At 42.9% G+C, this 23,943-nt stretch overlaps 1 protein-coding gene across 1 annotated transcript in view; it reads left to right on the forward strand.

Annotated features, from left to right (window-relative positions):
• Positions 1-23,619, forward strand: part of arhgap44a (Rho GTPase activating protein 44a) — a 27,382-nt gene extending 3,763 nt beyond the window's left edge. Inside the window, exons 2-23 of the mRNA XM_056407680.1 lie at positions 6,641-6,680; positions 7,543-7,662; positions 7,801-7,877; positions 8,041-8,152; positions 8,489-8,565; positions 8,694-8,808; positions 9,566-9,634; positions 9,799-9,880; positions 10,353-10,480; positions 10,933-11,044; positions 11,556-11,637; positions 11,817-11,897; positions 12,180-12,293; positions 12,379-12,470; positions 13,596-13,779; positions 14,649-14,666; positions 14,766-14,954; positions 16,075-16,587; positions 18,033-18,178; positions 18,265-18,666; positions 19,512-19,514; positions 20,418-23,619. Coding sequence (XP_056263655.1) covers positions 6,641-6,680; positions 7,543-7,662; positions 7,801-7,877; positions 8,041-8,152; positions 8,489-8,565; positions 8,694-8,808; positions 9,566-9,634; positions 9,799-9,880; positions 10,353-10,480; positions 10,933-11,044; positions 11,556-11,637; positions 11,817-11,897; positions 12,180-12,293; positions 12,379-12,470; positions 13,596-13,779; positions 14,649-14,666; positions 14,766-14,954; positions 16,075-16,587; positions 18,033-18,178; positions 18,265-18,666; positions 19,512-19,514; positions 20,418-20,572 — 2,911 coding nt within the window. The 3' untranslated portion in view covers positions 20,573-23,619. The remainder of the gene's footprint in view (positions 1-6,640; positions 6,681-7,542; positions 7,663-7,800; positions 7,878-8,040; positions 8,153-8,488; positions 8,566-8,693; positions 8,809-9,565; positions 9,635-9,798; positions 9,881-10,352; positions 10,481-10,932; positions 11,045-11,555; positions 11,638-11,816; positions 11,898-12,179; positions 12,294-12,378; positions 12,471-13,595; positions 13,780-14,648; positions 14,667-14,765; positions 14,955-16,074; positions 16,588-18,032; positions 18,179-18,264; positions 18,667-19,511; positions 19,515-20,417) is intronic.
• The last annotated feature ends 324 nt before the right edge of the window (positions 23,620-23,943 follow it).

Consider the following 23,943-nt stretch of genomic DNA (forward strand, 5'->3'; position numbering starts at 1 on the left):
CTGCTCGTGCCTTTGGGCTTTAACTCACCACTCAACTACGCACTTATCAGAAAATGGCAGCCGTTTGTGGGCTGGCACATGAGCTGAAGATGCTTTCTCTCGCCCACGTTGTCTCACTCTTACCCTCTTTCTTTTCTCTTCCCCTTCTGTCTGACAACGTGACACTCTCATAGATGTGTTTTTTTTCCAAAGAAAGGATTTACATAAATGGCACATATAAAGAGGAAAAGGCACACACGGCAAATATATAAAGAATTGTGACTGTGCATGTTTGTGTCTACTTCAGCAAGAAGTATCAATGTTGATGTCCATGCACTTTGAATACTATGCATGAATACTGAATGTATCCCTTATTGATCTTGAAAAAAAAGAGAGCATAAATTATCACAGCCGTGGCTGTTTTAACATTCAGCAAAGCATTTGCACATCTGTCAAGAATGTGTGTGGGACTCCAAACGAGCATAATAGCTGACAGGTAACATGAGATGTAAGAGGCAACCCTGTTGAATGCCAATGCAGCATCTCCTCCTCCTCCTCCTCCTCCTCCTCCTTGAAGCCTTGATTTGCTGATGTGGCCTTCACAGGGCAGGTGATTCACGGCTCTTCTGGGTTTACTTTTGGATAGTTTCTTGCTGATTACATTGCTAAATCTTGACTGGAAATCCCAGTGTGAGTATTATATTGAACAAGTCAAGGCCCTTTCATGGCATATGTTTTAATAATGTAGTTTTGAGGCATTAGTCATCAGCAAAAAGGAATGCGTCATTACTTGTGTTCTAGGTTGTACATCTTTATTTGAAGCAAGAGCTATTGCTGTACTTGTATCGTGCCGTTCAGGGAGTGTCAGAGGTCCATGTTGAGAACCCCGCCAATAACCCCATCAGTGCCGTTCAGAGACAGCCTACTACACAATATAGTTAGTGATAAAGAGCCTTTGTCAGGGGACTATTTTGTCCATCAAAAGAGCGATGATGTAATATTGGACAGAAGTGCTGTTTCTACCTCTCTGTGTCACTGATTCAATCAAAATACTAACCTCTTAAAGAGCCCATGTCCTGGCAGTGCACTACACATTCAGCATGAGTGCATGTCATGAGCACATGTGTAAGAAACAATACACTAAAATCTTTGGGGACGGCTGTTTGTCGCCAACAGATTCTCATTTTCCTTTTGATTTTCTTTTTGTCCCTATTGACCTGCTGCATATTAAAAGTTGGTTCAATCACGACTGTGATGTGTTACGGGTGTCCGGGTCGACGCAGTGAGTTGCTCATGATCTCATCTCCAACAGGAAGGGACCTCAGGGCCTGACTGACATGCAGCAAATGAATCAGTCAATTCAAGTTGCGGGGCATTCAGGAGTGAGACGAGGTCTGAAGATCATTTAATAGGCTGCACATAGAAACTGTAAGCCCTGCTTTGACAAGTGACTTCTTAAAAGCTGTTGTTAAATTGACATAATATCACAATCCTCTATTTCATGGTATTGTTGTTAGAAATAACCAAGTTCATGCCCACTTCCTTCCATTCAGGAATGCCAATAGACTCAAAACAGGAAGCACTAATCCACTAATAACAACATCCTGTTTTGTTTACCTTTCATTCTCAAAGTTGATCATTTTTCATTCAAAATATTGCTCTTTAATTATAGGAGATGCTTCTTCATCTTTCTTTTCTGTACAATTCATTTGCTTTGGTTGCCCAGAAACGCTCATTTGGAATTAGCTGTTTCATCACATTTGTTTGGCTTTGCCATCCCACATGTTTCATACAAAAATGGCGGAGAATATTTATTTTTAGAACTAACGAAGAATGGTGGCTTGTGACATGAATCTCATCTCTGGCTCAACACATATCTTTATTTTCTCGTTATATTGTGTATTTGAAGCTTCGACTGGACATCTGAAATCAGAATATAGGTGCAGTGTGTTTGTGCATGTGTGTGCATGTGTGTGGGCAGATGTCAGGTGTAAAAACACACACAGTTATGTCATCATGCGCTTCTTGAGAGATTATTCACCATGAATAAAGTTATTAGAGATAACTCACTGCTTGTGTTTCCACTGAAACATTGCTGAATGCTGCAGGCGCTCTCTCTCTCTCTCCTTCACTTCCTCTCTGGACATGTGTGTGTTTTGTGTGTGTGTGTGTGTGCGTGTGTGTGCACAGTCCTCTCACAGTTATTCTTGCATACTTAACTGTGACCTAGCTTGCTGGACAACGACAGTAAGTGTTTTTTTCTGTTTTAGTAGCCTTGTGTCCCATCAGCCCTGCGCCTTGTCATTTGGGAGGAAACCGAGTGGCCTCCAGATGCGTTTGCCCGGCAAATGACTGAGGAAAGTGGTAAATAAATGGAGAAGTAATCAGAGACCAGATATTGTGAACACTGCAGTGTGTTTTTGTGTGTTTGTGGATCTCATGCCATCGCTCCAGGCTGTGTGGTGCCCTCTGAGGCCCGGGGCCACCGTTCTGCTCCACTACTCCCCCCTTGCAACACAGGACCGAGCTTCTAGCACAGATCCTGCAGGGCCCGGTGTTAGCACTTCTGTTAGCCAGGCGAGCAGTGTGAGCCGAACAGAGCATCGCCACTTTCTCTTTGTTCGGACCAATCAGATGGACCTGCGGACAGAACGCGTTACGACCAACAGTTGACTCCCTGCCAAAGCCACACGCTCAAGACTCTGGATGTTATTTTAGTCACATGTTGATAATGTCAACATGGATTATTCATACTTTCATAAACCATGCACAGTGCTGGAGGTCTGAGCACGAGGGGTTTCAACATGAACACATCTCTGGATAAAAATATTTATTATATAACATGTGTTTGTATGGAATGTGCAGCTGATGTTTGGACGGACAACTGGGTATTTGGCACACATTTTACTTCCAACTTTATGGAATTAAAGTGACTTGGAATGTCGAAGGTCCCTGGGAAAATATGCAGAGTGAAATGACATTTGTCTTTGGCCAGCTGGGAATACAAAACCACAGATATATCAGGCCCTCCTTCTTCTTATCAGCATGTGTTAATGTCACCAAAGGTGAAGAAGGAGTTATTCAAATTCTAGTTCATAATCTGTCTGTTTGAATAATATCTCGACTAATTAATCTTCCTTTAAATTGTTCATGTTTTGCATTTCAGAGATTCATAGTTCTTTTTCTGCTAAAGAAAGCATAATGTTGTCAGCATTGAACTTTTAATTGTATGTGTTGGTCTGAAAGATTAGAATAATTTCTTCCATTTGATAGTTAATTATTCTGTATATGTATGTGATTGTGCGTGTGTGTGCGTGTGTGTATGTGTGTGTGTGTGTGCATGTTTCTATTGAGTCATCAGCAGCTCCATCCAGGTAAAGGAATGTCTGCAAAGTGGCAGATGGTTGGCATAACCCTGGTTAGTCTTTCTCTCCATGAGCACACCGCCCACATGGCTGCCAGCTCTCCCACGTGTTTACTTTCCTCCCATGGCTCATTCTGCACATTATTTGCTGAGAGGAATTTCACTCCTCACCTCTAAAATCTCCTGTGAGTTAGCTTTACATCAGGTTGTAGAGCAACCTTAGTACACTGCAGTACATTCTGATTCAGTCTCTGTGCCTTCACAGCCGGTTACGTGTGACACTGATTTCCTCAGAAACCAGCTCAAAGAACCAGACAAGGCTGCTTTCTTTGAAGACATCGGTGGTGACATGGCGGTCAGTGAGAACTGAATATGATGCCTATGTTAAAACTTTCTATCCTTGTTATAAAGAGCAAATGCAATTGACTAGTTGTGTTGTTTGCCCAACCTTTCGATGTCCACTGTATTCACTAGTCACTCCTTAAAGAAAATCACTCTCACACAAGAGTAAAAACAGAAAGAGCCCCCCCTACCCCCACTATTGAAACTTTGATTTGCTGCTGTCAGAAAGTTTGATGATTTATTTTGTCAAAAGAGCTCCAGATAGCCAAGCCAGAGAGTTTCACAGGTTGTCCACAGATCTCTGTCAAACATCGCTAACGGAGGATCTGCTCCGCATACCTGTCACTGCGGAAGCTCCTGCCCTATCCGTGCCGCTGGCCCTTATTAGGGTCCCTCAGCCGCCAGAGTCTCCCAAGGGACACCTCCGGCAGCCGGTGTGAGGGCACATAGACATTGGCGAGCTCACAGCTGCATTGCAGATATGGGAACACACTCAGTGTGTTGAACATGTGGCGGTCTTACCCGTAAGGTCTTTCATGGAACATGGAGTTTCAGAGATCTGGGGCTGTTGGAATGTCGCAGCAAAACAGAGCCAAATGTTGGTGCAATGCTCGGGTTATTTTGGTCCCGTTTCTCATGTAATCAGCAATCTGCGATCACACTTATCCTCAAAAATCAAGCCAGAAACTTCTCCCTTCACAACATTCTCTCTGTCATTTCTAGGTATGCACACACATATTTCCTGTATTTTTCTTCCTACATCAGTGAACAAGGCAGTTTTCCAACAGGCCGATTGTGATAAGATCCATTGGTACGTGGTTTGACCCAGTTCCCATGGTTCCATGCTCACGAGAACTATGATTTTAATTCCGTACATCATTAAAGCTCAGCTTTCTGTTGACTACGCACACAATTACATGACAACATTAAACAGACATGCATCAGTCCATTTATTTATTGCCATTTGTAGCCACTATTTCACTAGGTTTGACAGTGATAGATTCCTACATGAAAAAAAGCACTTTAATTACGTGCAACTGACGTCTATTTGTCTGACTTATGAATAATAGAGCACATACCAAGGTCTTTTTCATTCTCTTGGTCAACAGTGAGATGATTTCCGATTTCGTTCTCTAACAAATGAGACCCAAAAAAAGCTATTATCCACTATTGGCATTGGCGTAGTTGGGGCACAATAGCAGGAAGAGGTCGGGCAGACAGGAAGGGGAAGCGCCGAGAGAAAGTGTGCACCACTGGGTGGCTGCTGGGGGTCGGCATGTCTGGTTTTGACTCTTTTTAGGAGGTCGGCTGCCTTGTTAGTCTATAGCCCTTTTGACCAGGAAGTACATGTTATCCTCCTCTCAGATAAGGTCACCCTGATAGGTCTGATAGTTGCTTTGTTGGTGTGCAAGTGTGTTTAAAGGAATTCTGGAAAACAACCCAAATGTATAAAGGTATACTGACAATATGCCGATTTAATCTTCTCCGAAAGGATTATACAAGGCATTGAGCTCTGTTGGGAATCCTTGCACAAAAAGGGGTAACGCCTCACAATATAAGCTATCTGAACTGAGCTGACACCATGTATTTATGATATCCAGTGGTCTGCTCTTTTCTGAGCTCGGGGCTCATTCAGTACTCCGGATGAGTCGTTTTATCTGCTCCAACGGTAGTGCGGCTCTGGCCTTTCCTTCAGTCTTTGGCTAAGTCCCCAGTCGTCTGGATTCACAGTGGGATGTGATGCTCCTCAGTGGGAACTGGCATATTTGAATCAGTGGCCTTGTCAGTGGCTCTCCTGCTTGTTTAGCTCACACTGGTGTTAGAACGCTTCGGCAAGTTTACAGCACGACTAGTTTGCCTGATAATTAATGTGTTGCTCTAACGAGTCAGCCACTCTAATGCAGGGACTCACGTGCACACTTCCACATGCTCCAAAGGGACAGGTGCATCGATGTGGCCCACCCATGGTGGAGCACTGCCATATTAATTCTGTGCAAAAAATCAGTGAATGAGTCAACATCCAATGCAATACAGCTGGGACTTGATTTCACATCTGTGAAACATTTTGGCAAAGACACATCAATATTTGGATAGAGTGCCTCAAATGTGCTTATACAAAGATCCTTATTATGTAACATTTTCACATGTCATCCAGTTATAGTATTTCAGTTTCCCCCTGTGTGTCACAGTGGAGGCCGGTCCAAAGTAGCAGAGGAGGCTGCTCCTCTTTTTGAGAGGCAAAATATTAAAAAAGGAATTCAAGTTTTTTTAACAAAGCATTACCAAATCTCAGGATCAATTAAAAATATGACATAATACTGATTAAAATGCTTCATCAGTGACAGATGCAGGGCAGGCAAGAAGGTGGTGATAAGAGGCAGAGGAGGATGGACTTGTGTTGTCCTTCCTTAGAACGAGACCTCTCATATCCATTTAATGTATTTATTTTCCTTTTTTAAGAATCGACAACCGTAATATAATGTTGACATTGCGATGGCCCAACACTGATTTCCCAATTTGATCTTCAAATTCTAACTTGCCACAACAGGACGGGCCTTCTTTCACACGAATAAATGCTGGCAACACCATTGCAGATCTGTCATTAATAATATCTTTAAAGACTTCACATTAAAATGGGACATTGGTGTTTTGTTTGTTCAACAACCCAAGATTTACAGACAAATGTTGTTTTATAATAATTTTGATAATGATGTTCTATTATTCTTATATCTAAACTATATCAATTAAAAGCTATCACAGGCTGTTTTAATGAGTGACCTGATAGAGAATACATGCAAGTTCAACCACTGTGACTTAAAAACAATATTTAGTTCCCTGACCTTACAGTACTACTAAAAGATGCTTTCACGGCTGATACATCCAGCTCAAGCAACACCAAGCTAGCATGTAGTCTTCCCTAGATACCCTAACGCTTATACACTTGTATCTTTACAGGGCAGAGAAAACAGAGGTGTTAAGCGAGGACCTTCTACAGGTGAGTCCTGGTATAAAAGTGTGTGTGTGTGTGCGTGCGTGTGTTTGAGCAGGGAGGGAGGGCGATCACAGCAGCGAACAGATGCTTGATGAGATGATGGTCTCTTAGCAGTTCACGCTGTGTTACATGAACAGGTGTAATAATGTGTCTATGGTGGCTGCGTTTGACCATGATGGAGATCATTGGCTGCAATGGTTGTATCTTGTGGGCCTTACATCTCAGGTTGCATGTGTCCATAGGCAGTTCAACTAAAGAGTGATTCTCAGGTTATTTTATTTGTGCAGATTTGAGAACGTCTGACACTGAACACTCAGGCGGGGCCTGCCACTTATGATTATTCTCATTATTCAACATGATAAATGAATCAACTTTATCAATCTATTGACATAGTGACAAATGCCTATCACAACATGAATTGTAATTTTTAAGTACAATTGGCTTGAGGAGATTAACCTTTGTACACTACCGATCTGTATCACAAATACAGTTGCAGGTTCTGATTATTGCTGCTGCACAGCAGATGAAAGATGTGTTGTTATACTATCTTCACACTACGAGTAACAAAAGCAACAAAACGGCCAAGCGTGACCAGCTACATGACTACAAAGTATACATATCGTTAGAAAGCGCTGAAAACTGGCTAACGGCATTTTTTTCATGTGTCAAAAAGTGGGAACCAGCTAAACTTTGATTTGTAGCGCGCCCACGCCCTTCACGCAGCAACACGTGTCAGGTGTCAGTTTGTAACTGTAGTATGTTGCCATGTCTCTCGTAGTGTGAACGCACTGTCTGTGCTGTTACATGGGGCCATGTGTTGATATGCCAAGAGGTTTCTGATGTGTGTGTGTGTGTGTGTGTTAAGGTGGAGAAGCGTCTGGATCTGGTCAAGCAGGTGACACACAGCACTCACAAGAAGCTGACGGCCTGCCTGCAGGGTCAGCAGGGCACTGATATCGAGAAGAGATCTGTCAAGTCACCTTCTGTGAGTACCTGCGTCCAGCATCGTCTCAGGCACTGAATACTGATGCAAACTGATCGGATGTGTGATGATGCAACATCATTCATCGGCTTCTGTGATTCTCACGTAAGCTTTATTAATGTTATTTCTCTCTACTATCAGAAAAAACTACCGCTCACAATCCTGGCACAGTGCATGGTAGAAGGGGCGGCAGTGTTGGGGGATGACTCTCTCCTCGGGTAAGTCACAGAAGTCCACCGGCCTTTGTTCACACAACTCCCCCGGAGTCATCTTTAATTATTGATTAGGCTATTGAATTATACTCTGTCCTCATTACCCTTGTCTGCATTTTAATTATATTCGATTGCTTCTGACTTTGGGTGTTTGCCTGTCACCAAACAGGAAGATGCTGCAGCTGTGTGGGGAGACAGAAGAGAAGTTGGGCCAGGAGCTCATCCAATTTGAGTTCCAGATAGAGAGAGATGTGGTGGAGCCGCTCTATGTGCTCGCTGAGGTGAGCACCGATCAGGACAAAGCACCTCCCTGACATCACTGCTTTACAGAGCCACTCTCACTTTTTTATTTCAAAATATTAAAGGATTAAAAACAGAATATCGATGGCCGAAGAGCAAAACCTCCTATCTGAAAAAGAAATTGTGAATAAAAAGAACTTGTTGTTTTCTTGCACAATGCTATTTGCAGATTGAAGGGTTTTCCCCACTTTTCCTGGATCATTTTGCAGATAAGAGGTTTTGCACTTTGGCCATCGATATGGTCCTTATTTACCTAAAAAGAGCTGCACTTGTATGCCCTGAGCTGATTCAATCATGCACAACATGTTCTTTTGTAGGTGGACATTCCTAACATCCAAAAACAGAGGAAGCACTTAGCGAAACTTGTATTGGACATGGACTCCGCTAGAACAAGGTGACGTCCACTTTAAAAGCCGGGCGGCAACCTTCACTTTTTTAAATAAAGGCTCAGGTTTGAAATGTTTGTGCAGGAAGTATGACATATCCAATGCAATTTCCATGTGTTTGACCTCATGCCCATAGATATCAGCAGGCGTCCAAGTCATCCAGCCACCCGAGCACGCTGCAGCCCGGCGCCAAGTCCGAGTCCCTCAGAGAGGAGATGGAGGAGGCAGCCAATCGGATGGAGATCTGTCGGGTGAGTCGCCAATATGAGCCCCTCCTCCAGATCCTTTGCCTTCCATTTGATTTAAAGCCCTTCTGCATGTATCAAATACAAATTGACCAAATTGCCAGGGTGATATTACAGTAGGTCTGGATAATTACCTTCGCATTGAAAATGCCGGAAGGTTATGTTTTGATCGCTGTGTATTTATTTATTTATTTATTTATTTATTTGTATGCGTGTTATTCGCAAAACTCAAAAAGTATTGAACCGAATCGCATGAAATTTGGTGGGATGATTGTTTATTATCCGGGGACCAGTTGATTAGATTTTGGGATCGATCGGGTCAAAGGTCAAGGTCATGAACAGGTCAAAATCTTTCGCAGAACTCAAAACGTATTGAACCGAATCGCATGAAATTTGGTTGGATGATTGTTTATTATCCGGGGACCAGTTGATTAGATTTTGGGATCGATCGGGTCAAAGGTCAAGGTCAAAGGTCATGAACAGGTCAAATCTTCTTGAATCACATGGAATTTGGTGGGATGATTGGTTATTATCCGGGGACCATTTGATTAGATTTTGGGATCAATCGGGTCAAAGGTCACGGTCATGGAAAGGTCAACATCTTTTTTTTACCATAGCACGATACATTTTTGTCCAATTGGCATGCAACTAATGCCAAAATGTTCATAATTCAATGCCCAATCTTGTGATATGCGAAGGTATGCGCTCTACCGAGTGCCCGTTCTAGTTATTTATGGGATGGTTGCTCTAATTTCTGTTTCAGGATCAATTGTCAGCAGATATGTACAGTTTTGTGGCCAAAGAAATAGACTATGCAAATTACTTTCAGACGGTAAGTATATTTTGTCATCAAAGTTGATCTTTTTTTCAAAAAGCAAAGCAAATATGTATTTCCACATTAGCACAGGTTACAATAAACATTGTAAATGAAATAATAACAAGAACAGCATTACACAATACACACTTTGTATGTTATAATCTGTTCTCCTTCTTTAGCTGATAGAAACGCAGGCAGAATATCACAGGAAGTCATTAGAGATTCTTCAAAATATCTTGCCCCAGATTAAAGCGCACCAAGGTGAGTCTTGTGCGTGTGCGCATGTGTATGTTTGTGTGTGTGTGTGTGTGTGTGTGTGTGTGTGTGTGTGTGCGTATGTGTGTGGAAATCTGCTCCAATTCTGCACCTAAAGCAATATGAGGATGAGAAGGACTGGAGTGAATAGCCCTGACATGTCACATAACGATCTCATTAGGCTATAATTATCCACCTTCATATTTGTGCTACCGACTAGTTAACGGGTGATGAACCAAACAGAGGGCTTAACATCACATGTTCCTCGTAAAATACTAGAATTAAAGAAGTGGCAAGAGGAAAACTGTCATCTAATCTTGAACATTACATGAAGTTGCAGCTTGGATTGAATTGATGACTGTTGCCTCCTAACTTTATATTCAGTCATTGATCTAAAGTCGTTCAGGAGAAGATGCTAAGGAGGTGCGTCGCTTTGTTTGTGTCTGAGTGTAATTCAAGCTGCTGTCTTGTGTTGCAGAGGCGTGGGTGGAGAAGCCGTCGTTTGGCAAGTCTCTGGAGGAACACCTGAATATTAGTGGGAGAGAGATTGCCTTCCCCATCGAAGCATGTGTCACAATGCTGTTAGAGTGTGGCATGCAAGAGGAGGTATAGGGCACACACACACACACACACAGACAGCACTTGGGAACTAAGAGTCGATGCAATGAAAGATAGTCCTGGTGCTCAAATGTATTCATTATCGATCCTTGTTTTTTAAAGATATTATTGCAACCACTTCACACACAAATATGCCATGAAATGTATTTGATATCCCTAATTGACATAAATGATGGCCATCTCAAAGCATAGAGCTGCTGTTATTTCCCAGTAAATTGTTTAAACTTGACTGTATCCTTCCTTGTCATGCCGCAATATCTTTGCACCAGAAAACATGTCTCTGAGATTGAAATGTCACGGCATGTTTTGGAAAATTGTTCACAGTAATCTAGAAATACATTAATGCACAAAAACATGTGAATCCACCATATTTCTTGTGTACAGCATCATAGATGTGATAATTACACATGATTATGTGTTCACTGTGTGTGGGGCTGCAGGGCCTCTTCAGAGTGGCTCCGTCAGCTTCCAAGCTGAAGAAGCTGAAAGCGTCCCTGGACTGTGGTGTGTTGGATGTGTTGGAGTACTCCGCCGACCCACACGCCATCGCAGGTGAACAACACCCACACACATGCCTTGTTCAAAGCCCATTTCCATAACAACAACCCCTACACAGTCATTGTAAGTCCGGAAAACTGTGGAGAAAAAAACAACAACAACAAAAAACTGGCTCTACTGTAAAGTATTTCTATTCATGTTATATATAGTTAATTATTTGTACTCATCTATGATGGCGAAAGGTCATATGCACTGTTAAAGTACAAATAAGTTTTCTGATTGGACCTGGTTGGAGGAAAATGTGGTTCTTTATCAGTATAGCATAGAGCAGTCTTCCTCAGCTCGGCCCTCAGTGCTCTTTTCCTGAAGGCTTTCTGTTCTGATATTGATGTGCGTTTCATACATAAGCATAAAATCTCTGTTGAGCGATATGAATCTGGCAGCTGCTGCTAGCTGCAAGGGCCTGCTGGAGGGGAGTGGACATATGGGACATGGCCAGTAAAACAAGTCTGCTGTCCTAAAAGCAAACCATGTTTTACACTTTCCCTGTTTTTCTCACCCAAAGGGGCTCTAAAATCATACCTCCGTGAGCTCCCCGAGCCCCTGATGACCACAGAACTTTATGATGAATGGATTCAGGCCTCAAAGTGAGTTGCTGCTTTCTTCTTGAATGCATTTTCTTCAATTATTCCATTGGCCTTGATGAAAAACTGAAACTAGTCCAAAGACTTTATGAAGGAGGTCTTAAATGCCACATTGAATAATGATGACATTTATCGAGAAAATGGAGCAGTAAGCCATAATGTTTTTGGTTTTATTTCTCCAGTGTTCAAGATATGGACAAGAGACTACAAGCATTACTGGCAGTGTGTGAAAAGCTGCCCACAGACAACTTGAACAATCTCAGGTTAGTTGCTTACCCCCATTTTCTTTCCTATCGTTTGTATATCCCACCATCTAATATTGCTTTTATATACTGCTGCTGCTAATACTTTACTTTTACACTAGGTGGCACAAGTTGGGATGTGCACAGCTATAATGATAATGTGGTAAAATAATGAGAAGTATTATAAATTCATCAAGACCGTCATTAGCTCTGTAGAGTCATGTGTGGCTGCACACGTCTTAACATGTCTGACTAAAAGGAATACATAAGATATGAAATGTTTCTTCTATGTAAATTCCACAGATATCTAACCAAATTCTTAGCCAAGCTAAGCGACTACCAAGACTCAAACAAGATGACACCTGGTAACATGGCGATTGTTCTCGGCCCTAACTTGCTTTGGACACACACTGAACCGTATGTATTCTTTTTAACACAAGTACATACCTACACTTATCACATAAGAATCATTCTGCACTTCAATTCCTTCTTTTGTTTCCAGGAACATGACAGAGATGATGACCACCCTGTCCCTACAGATTGTTGGCATCATTGAGCCCATTATCCAGCATGCTGACTGGTTCTTCCCTGGAGGTGGGGATCACTACTATGTATGTAATATTGTAGTCAGGCTGGGCGACCATTTCCATTTTATTGATCTTCAATAAATTATATAATGGGATTTTATATATATGAAACTGGAAGAGTATGTCCCATAATACTGCCAGTTTTGACCAAATTAATCTATCAAAGCTACTAAATACCTATTATTTTCTTTTGCTCAGCCTTATATGAATACGATAATACCTTGTAATCGTTCTTCTTCATGGTCAGTTCCCATAAAAGTTAAAAGAAAAACAACACATCAACCACACCAGCTCCAACATTCACCATGAAGCCATAAACACATCAGCTGTAACACAAGAAACACAGACATGAAGCATATTAAACTGTTTAGCTGCTGAGCTGCAGTTCAAAGCTGCAGCATCAAGTAACTTGGGGCAGCAGGTCATGCTGTGTTTGCTCTTTGCACGTCTCAAGTACAGTGGAGTTACAATAAGATGTAGACCAGCCATTTCCAAGTTAAATCACTGTTCATATACTGTTACTATAGATTAGAAAACTGTATGAATAGACACAACAGACGAGAAACACACCACAAGGAACAAACAAAACCAGAAGATGCCCCATAAAACGTGACCAACAGAAAGATGCTAAATCTAAAAAAAACTAAAGTTGTTCATTAAAAAACTAAACTGCTGCTGGAAGGTAAGACCTCCTGAGTCACTCAGTGGAACACTGAGGCATCCTAAGTCGCTCACTAAATGAACTTCGGATTTCATTAAAAACACGGTTTAATGGAGCAAACATGAAGCAGCTTTCTGCTGATATCTCAGGAGCTCAGCTTCCTCAAGAAACGACTTGGCTGAGCCTTTTTAAATACAGCATCAGTGTTCCTCTTCCAGATTAAAGGGGTGTAAAATGCAAGAAAGCTAGTTACTTAAAAAAATAAGCATTATTAAAAACCATTAAAATACTGTATTTGATACAAAGTAAAACAGTTTATATCTGGATTTTATCTGGGTTGATACTGTACCTCCTATTCTTAAAAGTGGTAGATTCCAAACAGACCAACACATACAAACGCCACTGAAGGCATCAGCATGCAGAACACCATCATTATACTGTATGATGACGGTGTGTCTGCTCCTCCCCCAGAGATTGAATTCAACCTGACCGGCAGCTACGGCAGCCCGATCCACACCAACCACAACTCCAACTACAGCTCCATGCCCTCACCAGACATGGACCAATCTGATCGCAAGCTGCACCACGAGCAGAGCCGACGCCCACTGAGCGTCGCCACTGACAACATGATGCTGGAGTTTTACAAGAAGGATGGGTATGATGCCAAGTGCATCCTTCTGCTGCCCACATCTCACTTTCTCGCTCTCTTTTCTCCCTCGTTCCACCCACGCCTCCTCTCTGGCATCTGATATTTATTCATTATATTTGAGTGCATGCACATGCAAATATATTATAATACGTTAAAGTATGGACAAATCCTGTCACCTAAAGTTTTGCTCCAAAACCTTTGTAAGCAACAGAGAGGCGAGCTTTGCAACGTATATCTCACCTTTCAATCAGTCCAGCACATACAACTCTCATCAGGAGAAGATAAGCCTCTCATTTGAATATATGCCTTGAGTGGCATTGTCTCTATGGCAACGGATGAATGGCTGCTGGTTTCCTCTTTTCTTTCTCTGGAAATATTTCTCCAGTATTATCTTCCCATCCTCCCACATCGAGCTCCTCCTTGGCAGCCTGGCTAGCACGTCACCTGGCCTGAGTCATTCACCCATCTGGTGGAAAATCACTGGCAGAATTAGAACCGATGCCATCACCAACATACCCCCAATCAAACTAATGGCTGAGCTATTATAAACAGTGGTCTAGATCTCCTGCATCGCACAATCAGCAACTATCTATAAGGCGGAGATAGAAAATAGCTTTTATCTGTTTAGAGTAATTAGCAGCTTACGATAGAGCATCTGATGGTGTGTTTGTCTCTCGGACCAAACAGGTTTAATGAGAAAAAGGTTTTAATTGGTGATCAGTAGAGGTAAACGTCTCTTCTGTCCCCCCCCCCCTGCCACTGTGATCTCATCTCCCCATCATATACAGAGTACTGAGTGGTTAAGTCTGGTGTTGTGAACCAAGTGTGTATTCTGACCTCATATCCCCTCTGCCTCTCTTCCCCTACTAACGCAGCATTAGGAAGATACAAAGGTACTGTATCGGGCCCTTTCCCCCACTTCTTTCCTTACCACCCCCACTCACCTCTTTCTTCAGCAACATAAATGATGATGGATATGTGTTTGTCTCCAGTATGGGCGTCCGGGTTATGGATACCTCCTGGGTGTCTCGTAAGGGGTCAACCACGCTGACGCGCAAGACCTCCTCCACGCCTCCGGGCTTGCAAGGCCCCGGCTCTTCAGCAGACACTCTGATCCCGGAGCAACCCGGAGAATTCTCCACCTCCCCGTCCACGACGCCGCCACCTGGAGAGCGGGTCTGGTAGGTCACAGTAGAGACGCTGTCCCCTTCTTCCTCACGCACCCTCTCCTGCTCATTTCTGTTGTCATCACCATCATCATCATCGTCAACTTTCTCAGCTCTGTGTGATCAAGATCATTGGCTGTTTTAATCATGCTATTATTTTGCAACTCTTCATGTCTCATTCTGCTGTTGTTGTTGTTGTTGTTGATATTATGATTTCTCAAACTCTCACATTTCTTCAGTTCTCCCTCGTTGTTTGTCATGTTCATGTCTGTCATTGTGTGTAACATTTTCAAGAGGATAATTACATTTTTAGAGTCTAATTCTGAAGGGATGTAGTTCAAAAAAGTTGTGTTTCTTTACATGGCACTAAGCTTCAATCTGCAAGTCCTTTGCGAGCATGCTAATATATCCAATATCCCATTGTTGTGGCTTGGCTTTCTTAGCTTTGGTCGTGAATTATTTCCTTTTTCTTTTTGACCCTCTCTGACATTTTTTGGGATGATTATCATCGTTAAACACATGAATAACGGCCTCATGGTCGCTGCCTCTGCCTGTGTGGCAGACGATAGATAATATGGCTTCTGGCTTGGCTGGCTTTCCCCTCCTCTCCTGTGGCTCTTTTAGCCGATGAAAGGGTTTTGTGTCTGTTTCACACTGTCCTGGGCTGACTGCAGGAGCTGCAATGCAAACCAATCATAAACTGAGGGATACAGGCGGATAGGGTTTCCATATGCAGCAGAGAGGAGATAGCAGTCATCAGCTCAGCTTGATAATATTGAAGACTTTGGCTCCAGAGACAGATCCTCACAGCTCCATGCAGTGTGCAGACACAAGGTGATCACAGAGGAAGTCTCACACTCTATTCTTTCCCTTTGGCGACACAACTTTATTTTCCTTTGCTGTTTCTTTGTGCTTGTCTTTGTATTTGCACTAAGCTGACTGTGTGCTAAGCTTGGTGCCCACCGCCCACCCTAAAATGCAATATTTTTTCTATTTTTTTCTTCTTTTTCTGTTGCTGCGGACCAACTAACACCTTAATCATCAACACAGCTTATCCTATATCGCTCCGATGCGTCTCCCTGTTCAGTCACTAGAGCTGTTTTTTCTGTGCTGTCTATTCTCTTAATATCTACAGCTCTGACAACATGTCGCCCAATCGGCCGGACACCTCTCATGCCCATCCACCCCCAGGGGAGGACCGCCCACCCCCCCCTTACCCCATCTCCTCGTGCCACACTGCCCCCCACCTCTTCTATCCCAAACCCCCGCCCTGCGCCCGCCCCGTGGCCCCGGGTCCAGAGTCCCAGCCCCCCGCCTCTCCCCCGCCCCCACTGCGCTGGTCTGGCTTCACTCCCCCAGCCCCACCCCCTACCTCCTCTTCTTCCTCCTCCTCCTCATCACTTGATATCAATTCGAACCCCAAGCCCAGCTGTCTGCATTTCCCCAAGCACAGCCCGCCTGGTGACATGTCACACGCCCCTCCACCCGACGCTAATGCTTCTCCACTCTACATCAAAACCTCCTTGGTACTAGTCCGCCATGACCAGTCCCTTGGCAACCCCCCTAGCCTCCCTTCATCCGCGCCCCCACCCCCGCCGTGGGCTGCCTGTCCATGTGCCCGAGAGAGAGGACCCCCCAGGCTGACTAGGTAAATACAACACACCCATGGCCACTATGGATGCATCACAGAGTGGCATCTGTATCTCTCCTCTCCTCTAGCTCGCTGGCTCATATTTTCTTTTAGCTTTTTTTTTTCTTCCCTCCCCCTTCAAATGACATATCTTAGATTCTGTAACATTCAGGTTGTCCATGGATGCCTCTCATGGGGGCTGCCTAGCAACAAAGGATGTTATTGGCTTATATAGCGCTCAGTTCAATGCTGGTGTTGAGTGGACGATAAATACATGGACAATGCTGCATATGGCGATCAAAAAGCATATGAATGTATTTATTCTACAGCAGCAATTTTTTTCACTAACCAACAGAAGGAAAACATTTTATTTTATTTTAAGGTTATTAATGTACAACTGTGTTTTTCAATGATGTCCTGTTAAGCTACAGTCTTGAACTTCGTCATCTTCCAGCTTGACCCAAAGGGCAGAGTCTGTATGGAGTGCTGTGTGTTTCCTGACTCGTGTCCGTGGTGTTACAACCAGGCTGGACGGTGTGAATCATTTCAGCAAATGAGAACAAGCTTTCTGGATACTGCGCCCTCTTGTGACTTGGTAGCTCTAAGACTTCCCATTCAGATGGATTATTTTGTGGGAAAGACGGCTCAAAGAGACGACAGTAAATAAGATGTCATACTGCAGTATCAGGAGCTCTTTGCGGGTGGTGGATCGTACAAATATAATACAGATAAACTTACATCTTAGAGAGAGAAGAAATGTCATACTACTTATTTCTATTTGTTGCTGATGCAACTTATTTAGCTCAGTGGCGTTTCTGTCAAGAAATTAAGTGTGAAATATTTTGAGTCCAGTTGAGATCCAAGTTTTTATTTGTTATATATATATATATGTCAGGATATAGAACAACGGCTTGATCCAATTCACTGGTATTATGAAAAACAGGCCTGGAGGCTTTTATTTACTTTTTATTTTATTTAAACTGAAATGCGTGTTTTATCAATGCAACATTATTATATATATAATATATATATCAAAATATATCAGGAATGATGAAATACTAATCTGGTTAGTCAGGCAGTCTGAAGCCAATACCATCAATGAAAGAGACAAAATATTTTGCAAATGCAACGACACTCATTTGTTCATCTTTGTTGTAGTTTGTGTCGACTTATGTGCCAATGTGCACCGTTTGTGTTTACAAATATACATTGACATAGGCTTGCTTGACATTTGGATTTGAGAAATTAATATTGTTAACACTGTACATAAAGTGAAACACTCATACATTATGACGATGATGATCACGATGACAATGATGATGCCGATGATGATGATGATGATGATGACGATGATGATGATGATGATGGTTGTTGTGGCACAGAGCTAATGTACGTGAGATACCGTTCACGCACCGATGGAGTCGGCTGCTGTTCACACTCTAATGTCTTGCTGTCTTTTTCAGTTCATTGAAGAGCAAAGAGCTCTCCCCTGTAACTGGACACAGAGGCATCCAGGTTGCAGGTCCAACTGTTCCCCCCAGCTGTAGTCCTCAGAGCAGTAGCCACTCCCTCCAGTCTACAGAGCACAGTCCACACACCCTGCGCAAAGGTCTGCACCTCTCTCTCTCTCTTCAGTTTCAGAAGTGAATGCATCCTCATCATTAACACTCATGTGACTGCCTTGTGTGTTTCCAGGTTCCAAGAAGTTGGCCCCTGTACCTCCGAAGGTCCCTTACAGCCAGTCTTGCGGGATGTCCGACCAGTCCACAGGTCAGCCGTCACCGGTCAGCCTGTCCCCCACACCTCCTAGCACCCCCTCCCCTTATGGACTGGCCTGCCCTCCGGGGCAAGTGCCCCCATCCTCCCCTGGGCAGACCCCATTGGGGGCGCCCCACTCCCTTTCGTCCCCGCCCTCCCTGACCGGAACGCTCACCAAGTCGCGGCCCGCCCCCAAGCCCAGGCAGAGACCCAGCCTGCCCCCTCCTCAGCCGCCCACAGCCCCCCTGGGGTTCACTGGCCCCGCCATGGCCCCAGTTCCCCAGCCCCTGGAGCAGGGCCTCCTGGATGGACTGTCTCCCGGGGAGAGCATGTCTACAGGTAAACATCAGCCCTTGGCAACAACACCCCCTCCGCCACCACAGGTGGGGCTGCAGCGGCCGTCTCTCAGACTCGCTGTGGCTCTGTCCAATGGAGACGGTGGACGAGTGTAGGACTCTGTAGGACGTGTCACTGTAGATATAAAAAGATACCGTTCCCCTTTATTGACTGTTCCCAAACAAATGTCCCGAACGAATGTCTGAATTATTAAAAGTTGCCTTTTAGACACAGATGCCTGACAATTATGTAAATATGAGCATTTTTGTGCTACCGTAGTGAGCAAGACTCCTTAACCTATGTATTCATTGCTTGTGTTATGTGATGATGTTTCTGGGTAATGTTCGGAAACATCGGAGAAGCATAGCTCGTCCTGCTTGTATGGAAGTTGCCATTAGATTCATCATGTGCTCTCTGTTTATCTGTGTTACCCAGACCCCCACTCGGCAGAGGTAGGTCAGAGGCTTACACACCAGTCCAGTCTCTCTCTCTGCGTAGCAGGCATGGACACCTAGCCAGACAAACCCCACCTTATAGCCACAGTATGATGTCTGATGATGAGGTGTGCTGTCATTATATACCAATCATTCTGTCACTTTGCAATATTTATCATTCTCTTGTCCCCCCCCCCTGCTACTATCGTGTACCTTGCAGCTGTGTGAGGCCAGGGATTCAGTGTGGGCTAAGTGTGAGGGGGACTTTTAGGGTAAGCCAGACCGTCCCTGCCCCATACGCTCCATCTCACTGCCTGGCCTCGTGCTGTGGCTGCCTCTGGGGTCTCCTGTAGCCTGCCTCAAACATATAGACCTGCAGCGCTCAATCGGAACATGTTCCCTATTTCCTCTCAGCGGGTTGGCATTAATGGCTCTTTTTTATGGTGTTGTAGTTCAACCGATAATGCATGGCTTAAGGACTTCCCAGAGTGCACCACACTGCGCTCACATTGCAGACGCCGTCGCTTGCAAAGGTCCATCTTAAGGCCCCTTTTCCTTTCGTTCCCAGCCCTGTGCCGGCAAACATCCCCCTCTAACGCGCCTGCCACCGGTATCGGGGGTGGGGGGGGCCACAGGTAACCCCCTCTCCCCCTATGGCAGGTTCATCGCTTTTTATAACCTCTTCTCCCTTTTACTACACTGCCACGCTCCATCTCATCCCGACACAGGAGTAGTCATGGGTCTCTGCTTTCAGTAAATGCAGCAGCACAGGAGAATATATTCAGAGCAGATACTGTATCCGTTCCTCGTGAGTTTGCTGTCGTTACTTCAAGCCCACTTGGTGTCTTGGTGCCACAGAGTTCACACACACATCATGTCGCCTCTGTGTTGGTTTACCTGGCCATTGTTGTAAACGTGTACTGTAAGGTGTCATTGTGCAGTCAGTTTGACCTGTTATTGTATTTCATCTGACAAAATATCTGTTGTTGTTGTCTCAAAAGACACAAGAAGCTGTGACATACCACACTAGTCTCTCGTACACTCAAAACATCCCTGTGTAGAATGTGAAGCACAGATATTCTACTGATTATTTAAACCAGGACAGACGTCATATGCCACTTCCCATGAGTTCAGACTCAAAAAGATTAATATTATTTCTGCTCTCTTCCGTTTTTTACACCTCATTATCATCATCATATGCCCTCTTCTCCTCCTCCTCCTTCTCCTCCTCCTCCTACTCCTCCTCCTCCTCTTGCTCATCGTCACCATTTCCACCATTCTGCTCATCATACTCACCTCTCCCACCATGCTCACCATTAGATATCTTCAATTATGAAATCCCCTCCATCAATGTCAATCTGGACAGCCTCATCGATGAGTTCAGCGGTGCCCCTTGCAGGAGGTCCGTGGCTGTGACAGACTCTCCAGAGGGGGACGCTGTGCCTGAGGAGGAGCCACAGAGCACCACTCTATGACCTATGACCCTAAGGCATCACAGCTTACCAGCACCCCTGTGGCTGTACATACTCTTAACTGTCGCCACCAAGGCCTGATGGAAACACCAATTGGCCTCACCAATGCCCACCTGAAACCAGAACTCGAACACATCTGCTACAGGCTGCAAAGAAACTAATCTCTTACAATTGCTCGCTAGAACATAAATGTGACTACAAAAAAAAACACCAAAATGCCATAGTTGAGGAACAGTTGCCTTTAGGAGGAAAGACTGGAATATAAATGAGTATTACATTAAGATTTTCTTTCTTTCTTTGTGTTTTTTTTTGCTTAGCTTTTTTTTCATCTTGGTTGTTTGATGGAGTGGTCTGTATTTGTGTGAGTTTTCCAATTTATTTGTTGCCTTATTAAGGAACATGCAATCAATTTGCAATATGATATTCACACGTGCAACTTTTGCTAAGGGAAACTCAGAGTCTGACATAGTTGGGAGCAAAGTCCATCCTCAGGGTGAAACAGAGAGACAGAGAGTAGTCTTGTTATATTACTCACAGGGTATTCAAGCTTTGTGCACAGTAGGAGCATGCTGAGCCGTAGAGACAGGTTTAGCATGCAGGATGAAACATTTAGTGCAGTTTACTTCTTATGGTCACTCCCAGGCTTTACTTCCGATCACATATTACAACTCTAGTTCGTTATCTGACATTTACCTTCATACAGGTAAGCTCACTTTAACTCACTTTATACCAGCACAGTATGAGAAGAATGTTACTGTCAATTAAATTTTTGGGACGAAAGCACCCCTATGTGTTTGCATGACAAGACAATATGAGCGGACTGCTTCGGATCAAGGGCCTCAGAATGACAGTGTTTTATTTGTGTGAGTGTTTTTTTGTTGTTGTTGTCCTTGAGTACATTTAGACCACCCATTCGCTGTTACAGCTTGATGAGAATGGATGGATGACTACACTGCCTTTAGGTTCGTATGATTCTCTCTCTTAACTTTGTTTCAAGTGCTTCAGGTTCAGTGACCTTTGACCCCAAGTGTAAATACAAAGACTGTACAGAAAATGATGTATATAAATCTGAGAGGAAAAGTATATGTACAATGCATATCTTATCAATATATAGAATAATAATAATATATGTGCTGATATTTATCATGTGTAGAAAATGTAATGATTAAATATGTGCCGTTATTTTTGTCCCTGCACACAATGAAGAGGTTTACTGTAGATTCATAGTGTTTCACAATGGTGCTGCAGCAGAGATGCAGAATGTTATTTCTGCTAGAAATCAATTGTGTTTTTTCTAATTGTGACTCCTGAGCTTTGACTTTAAACATGCTTAAGCACTAATGAGTTGCACACCAATGCCCTATCTTTTCTTCTTTTGCTTTGTAATCAGTCATAATAGATTAATAGCTTTCTGTGTAAATATATAGATTGCTTATAGCACACTCTGACCATTTAATTAATTCAGAATGAGGATAAATGTAATCCTAGACCTATACTGTGGGACTGACTAAAAATACATGCCCATTCAATTAGAAAGGTAAATGCGTTAGATTTGGCACACCTGCGGTATCAGCTGCAAAAATGTAAAATGATTGTGTCCTTTCTTTTTTTTCTCACCACAGAAAATGAATTAGAGCGAGTTCAAGTTCATCCAATAACAGATGCTGCTGTGTTACTTTTTTTAATTCCATAAAAGAATATTTTAGGAATATAATTTTGTCAATTAAAGTGCAATTACAGTGTTAACTGATCCACCTCAATCCAAAAAGTGGTCAAAGTCACCCTTCCCAAGCCTACAGAAAAAAAGCCATTCATTTTATTGCAAAGCAATTAATTTATTCTGTTTGTTTTATGTGTGAGTTTTTTCTGACAAAATTAATTCTAGATTTACCTTTCTCCAAAAGGGATCAATGGTATGCCTCAGTGTGTGTTCTCTATGAAGATTTTGGTGACGTTGATAATTATATTGATAGTCGTGGTGATTATATGACAATTGCAAGTGCCCTAACTCTTTTGGAACTATAAGCATAACTAATGTGTACAAGAGGTTTTATTTTCTGTGCTGGATCCATACATTTATACGAGGAGGCAGAGGTATTTCTCTCTGTGTGCAGACTGAATGTGACTCACTTATTTCAAACGATAGGCTATCTGATTTTGTAATAACTAATATTCAAATGAGAGCTTGTATTTGAATGAAGGTTAGTTAGAGCCTGTTGGCATGTATTGTTATAAGTGCAGTGCAGTATTACTGTAATGCTTTTGTGCATCATAACTGGAACATTACAGACACCTAAAAGCATGCATTCATATTCATTCTAGGTTTGATTGTTATGCTTCTGAAAAGAATAAAACACCTGTACCCTCCCCCAAAACACAAGTCATAATTTAACATCTAATTTATTTCAGTAACTTTACGGCGAGCATGAAAAAAGCCACCCTTTTTTCACCAAATGGTACACTCTTCTATAGTTTTATCAAGCATTGTAATTACTGTAGACCTCCATTTCCTAATTCACCTCACCACCAAGTTGGTCTAAAGTAAAGCTCGATTTGTTTACATTTTGTGTGTGTGTGTGGGGGGGGGGGTGGTAACTGAGAAAAAAAAGGAAAATCTGAAAAAGTGTCCTGCATGCGCTTAGATAGTCCTTTGATAATCCACGTTTTGTGTCAATCACTGTCTTTTTAGGGATTGTAGGAGGGGTGAAATGTAGAGATGTGGGTCACAATATTTGGTCCTTTGTGAGGTTTTGAGCAATACGGTAGAGGAGTGGACGTTGCCTGTGGATGTACTGCCTCCTTCTGCTTCACTACGAGTGTACAAACAAAACCTGCCGCTTGTCAAGCCCGCCATGTTCACCCCTCCCTTCTCTGCTTAGCATATTAAATGGAACACAGTGTGTACTGTGAAGCCTACTGCAATCCTTATCAGAATGTCAGAAATAAATATGTATATATGTATATATATATATATGTACACACACACATATATATACATATATATATATATATATATAAATATATTAAACTCTACATTTGTAATAATCTCACCTGGTTCATGTGGGTTTTATTTCAGTGTTTTCTTCTTGTACACATATCTGTTTTAATCAGATGGATGATGATGCCTGATGAAATAACTTATAGTCAATATGTACATTTATATTCTGATGTATAGTTTATGTATGAGTATTGCTGTCTTCTGCTACTTCTACTCTACTACATTTTGGAGAACAAATCTTGTATTTTTAATCCACTCAAACCCACTACATTTATCCAGTGGTGGAACTCAAGTACATTTACTCATGTATGTACATATTTAAAATACTCTTTTCTATTTAATGCAACTTCATACTTCCCGACATCTCAGAGGCAAA

The sequence above is a fragment of the Pseudoliparis swirei genome, chromosome 23 (assembly GCF_029220125.1).
Source record: "Pseudoliparis swirei isolate HS2019 ecotype Mariana Trench chromosome 23, NWPU_hadal_v1, whole genome shotgun sequence".
Taxonomy (NCBI): domain Eukaryota; kingdom Metazoa; phylum Chordata; class Actinopteri; order Perciformes; family Liparidae; genus Pseudoliparis; species Pseudoliparis swirei.